Source organism: Acomys russatus, chromosome 8 (assembly GCF_903995435.1).
Source record: "Acomys russatus chromosome 8, mAcoRus1.1, whole genome shotgun sequence".
Taxonomy (NCBI): domain Eukaryota; kingdom Metazoa; phylum Chordata; class Mammalia; order Rodentia; family Muridae; genus Acomys; species Acomys russatus.
The window spans coordinates 72213990-72221278 of NC_067144.1; the positions used below are offsets into that span (position 1 = coordinate 72213990).

General features: G+C 48.2%; 1 protein-coding gene across 1 annotated transcript; it reads left to right on the plus strand.

Moving 5' to 3' along the window:
* Positions 1 to 2994: 2994 nt before the first annotated feature.
* Positions 2995 to 5467, plus strand: Cbr1 (carbonyl reductase 1). Its single transcript, XM_051150274.1, has 3 exons — positions 2995 to 3332; positions 3832 to 3939; positions 4950 to 5467. Exons 1-3 carry the CDS (start codon positions 3044 to 3046, stop codon positions 5384 to 5386), a joined length of 834 nt encoding a protein of 277 aa, XP_051006231.1. The 5' UTR covers positions 2995 to 3043; the 3' UTR covers positions 5387 to 5467.
* Positions 5468 to 7289: the final 1822 nt, after the last annotated feature.

Here is a 7289-nt window from a genome sequence, read left to right on the forward strand (position 1 = left end):
ATTTATTTTAGACGTGGTCTCTCTGTGTAGCCTTGGCTGTCCTGGACTCAATTTATAGACCAGCCTGGCCTCAAACCCACAGAGATCCACCTGCCTCTACCTCCCTGAGTGCTGGAATTACAGGCATGGGCTGCCACACTCTGCTGTGTTTTATGTCTTGACTGTAAAGGTTACAAAACCTAAAATTCCAATGAAATTATATAGAATAAATGGATTTAAGCGGGGCAACAAAAAAGAAGTCTGAAGAAAATTGGAAGATTGTCTTGTGTCGGGGGCCATGCAGAAGAAACTGCAAAACAGCTCTAGATAGAACTCATGGAATAGGGGCCACTGGTTAGCAAACCCACGATCCCGCGAGAACTATGTGTCCTGAGGACTTCACGCTGTGATGGAGCACAGCTCTGCTCGTTACCCTTGTGATCCTCATAATCTCCCTAATATGTGAACTGTGTGAGCACTATAAAGGGGGCTTCCAGCCCCTCACTGGGCAGTATCATAGGCATCGCAGTAACAATGCTTGATCTCTTTCAGGCACTGCTGCTGGGGCAGATTAGAGATGTACATTTAGCAGTGACCACCACCTTTAGAAAGAATTTGGAAAAACATTGTTTAGTAAGGCTAGTAAAGATGTTTTTGCTAGTGGCTCTGATGCAAAAAATCTTAGGGAAAAAATAGGTTATTTAACAAGGTTAGGTAAAGATGTTTTTGCTGTTGGCTCCGATGCTTAGGGAGCAATTTGAAGTTAAGAAAAAGTACACTGTTAATACTAAAGCTAGGACAGGGCATGATGTCGCATGCCTTTAATCCCAGCACTTGAGAGGCAGAGACAGGTGGATCTCTGAGTTCGAGGCCAGCCTGGTCTACAAAAAGAGTCTAGGACAGCCAAAGCTACAAGAGAAACCTTGTCTCAAAAAAACAAACAAACAAAACTAAAGCTAGGGACTTTTGAGGTTGGTGAAGCAGGAACAATGCCCCATAGTAGCAGTGGCTGACATGGCTCTTTCCAACTGGCCTGGTGCCCAAAATAACGATTGATTCCTTCTTTGTGTTTTTGCCCTCAGCTTCCTGATATAATGTAATTGAAAAATATTAATGAGTTGAGCACCTTTAGGATTTAAAGTAGAAATGGCTGATTGTTTTTTATACTGAAGCTTAGATTTGTGATAAAGATTTTTATAAGATTACTTTTTAAGATAAATGATTGTTTCTTTATGACCGCAAATTGCAGCCTGCCAATAAAGAAAAGCAGCTGAGAAGTTACCTTACTCCCTCACACTTTGTTAATATATAGCAAGTTGCTTAGTTACAAATGTATATGGATTCTTGGGAATACCTTGTTTTCCATATTTGTTCCTCACCCATAATATGTAAAATATTTGATCATGTGACGGTTTTGGGGGACATGTTTTTCTTATGTCTACTCATTGTATTTGTTCACTTAAAGAGAAATAGAACATAACCACATTGTGATTCGTGTACTGCTTGGAAGGTTTTGCTGGGGTATATAAATTGTAGGAAGAAGAATAAACTTGTTGGAATCTTTTTCCATCCACAAAGATGTGTGTGTGTGTGTGTGTGTGTGTGTGTGTGTGCGCGTGCGCGCGCGCGTGTGTTTTTGTCCTTGTGTGCCTGCGCTCACCGGGGCACCACTGCACACATGCAGAGGCATCAGAACAACTTTGTGGAGTCATGTTTTTCTTCCCACTTTTTTTTTCCTTCCCACTTTTATGTGGGTTCTAAGGATCGATTTCTGGGTTTTCAGGGCATGTGCCCTCACCTGCTGAGCCATCCAACTCTTGGCAGCCATTTTTCTGATTATTAATGCTTGTTAAGTAACTGACTAGAAGCCCTCCTGAGACAGCAAGTCCCATGCAATCTGCATGAGGAAAGAGAATCTTCTGAAATGGAAACATTTCATGTCTGTTCCCTTCACTTCACTATATTCCTAATACAAGGACCCTCATCATATATATAAACAGAGTTTTCCATGTGTGGCCAGTGCAACTAAAATTTCTTACTTTAATCTAAATGGTCACTTGTGGCTAGTAGCGACCTACTTAACAGTAAGGGCTTGAGATCCCTATTTCCGGTGTTAGGAAGCAGTGAGGAACTTTGTTTGCCACCCCGGAACCATCTTAGAGTGGGGACTAAAGGGTACATCCGTGGTGCTATTTTGAGCCAGAAGAGCAGCCTTCCCTGACGGGCCTTCACCTCTATACACTTTAGTGCTCACATCCAAGCAAAGCAAAGCCCTTAGGATCCTATGTTCACAAGGAACGTTTCCTGCCCAAGGATTAACAGCTTTGTTTTAATATCCTAAGTGAGAAAATAAATTTCGATTCATCATTTTCTACCACTTGGTTCTACAACTCCAGTTCCTACGACTTAGATGGCAGCATTATTTTTTAAAACACCAGAAAGTATGTACAGAGGTCCAATTGCAAGCTGCGGAAAACAGTGCAAACTTCATACAATCACGGAGGAAGACCTAGTGGCCTGGGCAAGGCTGAATGCCTGACTGCCCAGGTGGGCAGCTGCAGCAGCCTCTCTCCAGCCTTCTCCTGAAGTCTTGCCTGTCTGCTTGCTTCTAATATTCCTTCAGGAAAAAGCCAGAGATTTCCATGATCTGCCCCGACTGGTTTTTTTTTGGGGGGGAGGGGGCCTTGTTTTTAACTTCCCAACACCACCCTGCATGCTCTGAGCTAACAGAAGACCCGGCACGTTTCTTTCATTGTAAAGTTTTATAAAACTTAGCCCGAGTACTGGGAAAGTGAGCCACCACCCCATGTAAGTACACAGACAGCAATGTGACAGGGGCCTCTTTCAGAAACGTGCGCAAGGACCGAAACCAGCCAGTCTCCCGCCAAGCCACGCCCTCCCAGGGGCGTGGCCCGGGCCACGCCTGCGCACTGGGCCCATCGTCCACCTTTTCAACCTGTGGACCCTAGAAATACGCTGTCCGGAGCGGCTGTCCCTCAACCTCCGGCTTGCAGTTTGCCCTAGGTTCGCTGCTCTCCGACGGCCTCTCTACGCCCACGCAGCCATGTCGTCCAGCAGCCGCGTTGCTCTGGTGACCGGGGCTAACAAGGGCATCGGCTTTGCGATCGCGCGTGACCTGTGTCGGAAGTTCTCCGGGGACGTGGTGCTCACGGCGCGGGACGAGGCGCGGGGCCGGGCGGCGGTGCAGCAGCTGCAGGCGGAGGGCCTGAGCCCACGCTTCCACCAGCTGGACATCGACGACCTGCAGAGCATCCGCGCGCTGCGCGACTTTCTGCGCAAGGAGTACGGGGGACTGGACGTGCTGGTCAACAACGCGGGCATCGCCTTCAAGGGTAAGCAGTGGGATGTGGAGACGGGAGATGGCTCTTTCCCAGAGCCTGGGCACTACTAAGGCAGGAGGTTCTGGGTAGGAGACTGGAGCAGGTCCCCCAGGAGAAACAGGATAGGAGCTGCAGGGCTTCAGGCAAAGCAGAGCCTCCATGGTCCTAGTGTTGACCTAGCCAGGACTAGCTGCCACCATTTTCACGTTCCCCTCGCCCAGTTGAGTAATTGAGTTTGACGATAGTTGAATAGAACTCTTCTCTGATAGTGAAATAAACAAGAAATTGAGGGGAGAAAAGAGGGTGAAGAAATGTTACATTAAGATCCTGATATACAGCTGTCACCCAGCCTCCCCCAGTGGGGCTGCCTTTCAAAAAACAATAGAGCATTATCAGACTGGCAGTGGGGCAGTGCTGTAACTAGACCTTACTTGGGAGTGGATTTCTAACACTCTGGGCTATGTCTATACAGTCCCACCCAGCTAACTCGGTTCTCCTTCTCCCCTGAAAGTTAATGACCCCACCCCCTTCAACATCCAAGCCGAAGTGACAATGAAAACAAACTTTTTCGGTACCCGAGATGTCTGCACTGAGCTACTCCCTCTAATAAAACCCCAAGGTGAGTCGTCATGGGTGGTTTCCAGGCTCCTCTTCTCACCCTCTGTGCCAGGGGAGTGGGGGCTGGGGTGGGGGTGGGGCACCCTGTGGTGGGGGCACCCCACCTCTCTGCCACTTGGAGGTGTGGCTCTGGTCTTTGGGTCTCCTTCAGTCGGGACCACTGATACTCTCTTTGCAAAACTGACTCGTCTTTAACCTTCAAACCTGATTCCAAGTTCCACTTATTCCTCATCCTCACAGATTAGGAATTCAGAGTTCCGTTAATCTCTAAAACACGTTGCACACCCATTGGCTTCCTGCAGGCCGCTCCTGTCTTCAGCAAGACCTCAGGTTATGCCCTCAGCTTCCGTCAGCTCAGCTCCACAGCAGGTCTCAGCTGCCAAACTGCACTGCTGCAAACCGTCCTGGGACACGCCCTTTCTGGAGGGCGCTCCTTCTCTGGGTTTCTCTACTTGTGTACCCAACTCCTCCCTCCCCTTCCAAGATCCTTCGGGAGCAAGCACAAGCCTTTAGTGTGGGCTCACAGGACTCTCTGATCTGACCCTTCCTCCCTCATGTCAGCTCCTCACCAACATGATCCACGTTTCTGTATGACAAACTATCACATTGCTTTTGTCAGGAGCTGCACTGATACCCCATGTGGTTTGGATAGCGCATGAACCAGCACTCATTAAATATGCACCAGGAGTGACAAGGAAGCCACCACTTTAGAACTGTAACGCTCTGTCGAATAAGTTTAGCTCTCGGAACTCCTGTCCTGTCCTGTCCTGTCCTGTCTGTCTCGAAGCTGGCCGTCTGGATCTGTAGAACTTCTAAAGGCAGCTGTTTCCACAGTCGTGTGGCTTCCCTACTCACCCAAACGTGGCAGGAAAGAAAGCACTTTCTGCCACTTTAGTCCTCTTCTGTGCATGCCACTCTCAGATGGGAACTTTGGGCTCTAAAGTCGCACCAAATGTAAAATGCCATTCTTAAATATGCTTCTCAACATAGCAGTGTGTGCTGTGTTCTCAGGCAGGGTGGTGAACGTGTCGAGCCTGCTGAGCCTCAGGGCCCTGAAGAGCTGCAGCCCAGAGCTGCAGCAGAGGTTCCGAAGTGAGACCATCACAGAGGAGGAGCTGGTGGGGCTCATGAACAAGTTTGTGGACGACGCAAAGAAAGGGGTGCACGCGCAGGAAGGCTGGCCTAACACTGCCTATGGGGTGACCAAGATTGGGGTGACCGTCTTGTCCAGAATCCATGCCAGGAAACTCATCGAGCAGAGGAGGGGGGACAAGGTCCTCCTGAACGCCTGCTGCCCTGGGTGGGTGAGAACCGACATGGCGGGGCCCAAAGCCACAAAAAGCCCGGAAGAAGGGGCAGAGACGCCCGTGTACTTGGCCCTTTTGCCGCCAGATGCAGAGGGGCCTCACGGGCAGTTTGTTAGTGAGAAAAAAGTTGAACAATGGTAAACCCAACTCTCTCGCCCCCTACCTGCTTGTACCCTGTCTTGGTGAGGGCCAAGGGTCATTTGTTATATACTAACCCGGCACTCAGTAACTAATTGATCGCTGTAACTCTATGAAGTCCTTTATGACTCCCTCTATGATGCAGGAAGAGAAAAAGTAAATTCTGGAAAATTCTGGTTCTTTAAGCATAAAAGATTTCTGTGAAAAAAAAAAATTAGGTTTTCCTTTATTTCATGCGCATGAGTGTCTTGCCTACATGTATGGACGTGTACTCCATGCATAAAGTGCTTATGGGACCAGAAGAAGGCATAGGGTGCCCGGAACTGGAGTTAAAGATGGTTGTGACCGCACTTGTGTGCTGGCAATGGAACCCTGGTCCTATATACGAGTATTAAGTGCTCACCACTGCTTAGTCTAGCCATCTCTTAAGTCCTCATTTCTGCAGATTCCTTGCAGGCAAAATTGGTTTCATCTCGGGTTTAATTAGAGCAAAAGTCAGGCCAAGGGAAGGCACAGAGTAAATCCAGTGACAAAACACCTGAAGAGCCGAATCAGATCACAGGTGGCTCTGTGGCCCCTGCAATCTGTGACAACAGTCCAGGTGTGTCCTTGACAAACACCGTGAAAAGCCTGAGTCATGGGCTGTGTTGACATAAAAGATCAAGCTCTTGGGGGGGGGGAGGGTGGTGGCGCACACCTTTAGTCCCAGCACTTGGGAGGCAGAGGCAGGTGGATCACTATGGGTTCAAGGCCAGCCCAGTACAGCCCAGGCTGTTAGAGAAAAAGACAAAGCTCTCAAATAAGAGGTCATTTATCCTGGAGTCATTTTGAGTGACCGTGGCCTGGGAACACAGAAGCAGCTTCACGGAGGTTTTATAGTTTTACAAAGAAAGTCCTAAGCCAAGGTGGGGACAGCAGAGAGGCAGGTTCATCGAGACGGGGGAAGTTGTGCTATTGGCCCAACGTTCTATCTGCTGACAATCTTAGCTCTGGATTGGTGGAGTTGCTGAGTCAGTAGTTGTAAGAGGTTTGTAGTTGCTATCATGAGGTATTAGTTCAGAAGAGTCGGGCAAGGAGTGGCTGTTCCAGAAGTTAAAGCTAGCCCCATATAAAGCAATTACCGCCTGAGCCTACAACATCCCAGTCTCCCCCGAGACTGTTCGCCCGTCAGTCTCTGCAGACACAGAAACTCCTTCCAGGAATCATTTGTTCCCAGCCAGACACAGCTTCTTTTCAGGAATTTTCATTCCCAGCATTCTGGTTGGCCAAGCATCACATTTTTCTGCAGGCAGAGGCCACTTAGTGACTGTTTTAAGGTCCCTGTAGCTAGGACACCTTCCTAGGATCCGATGTAGAGGAGACTTGAGTGGTGAGCAAGGGCAGCAGTCTTCAGAAAAGAAGAATACTAGTACAGGCCGTTAAGAAAGGCTCCTGGTGCCAGGCATGGTGGCACACGCCTTTAATCCCAGCATTAGGGAGGCAGAGGCAGGCCGATCTCTTGAGTTCGAGGTCAGCCTGGTCTACACAGTGAGGCCAGGACTACAGGAGAAACCATGTCTCAAAAAAACAGGGAAAAAAAAAAAAAAAAAAAAGAAAAAAAAAAAGGATTGGAGCATACCGAAACCATTAGCCTTTAAGATCTGCATCTGAGGTGCTAGAAAGATGGCTCAAAGATTAACAACACTGGTTGTTCTTCCGGAGGTCTTGAGTTCAATTCCCAGCAACTGCATGGTGGCTTATAACCATCTATAATGAAGTCTGGTACCTTTCTTCTGGTGTGCAGCTATACATGTAGTCAGAACACCGCATACATAATAAATAAGTAAATCTTTTTTCTCTATTTTTTCAATTTTTTTTGTTGTTGTTGTTTCTCTTTGTAACCTTAACTGTCCTGGACTCTCTCTGT

Excerpts from the sequence above, each read along its gene's own strand:
- Cbr1 (XM_051150274.1), top strand. The coding sequence starts at position 3,044 with ATGTCGTCCAGCAGCCGCGTTGCTCTGGTGACCGGGGCTAACAAGGGC. Across the intron at positions 3,333-3,831 it reads CGCGGGCATCGCCTTCAAGG|TTAATGACCCCACCCCCTTC; the intron begins GTAAGCAGTGGG and ends CTCCCCTGAAAG. Across the intron at positions 3,940-4,949 it reads CCCTCTAATAAAACCCCAAG|GCAGGGTGGTGAACGTGTCG; the intron begins GTGAGTCGTCAT and ends CTGTGTTCTCAG.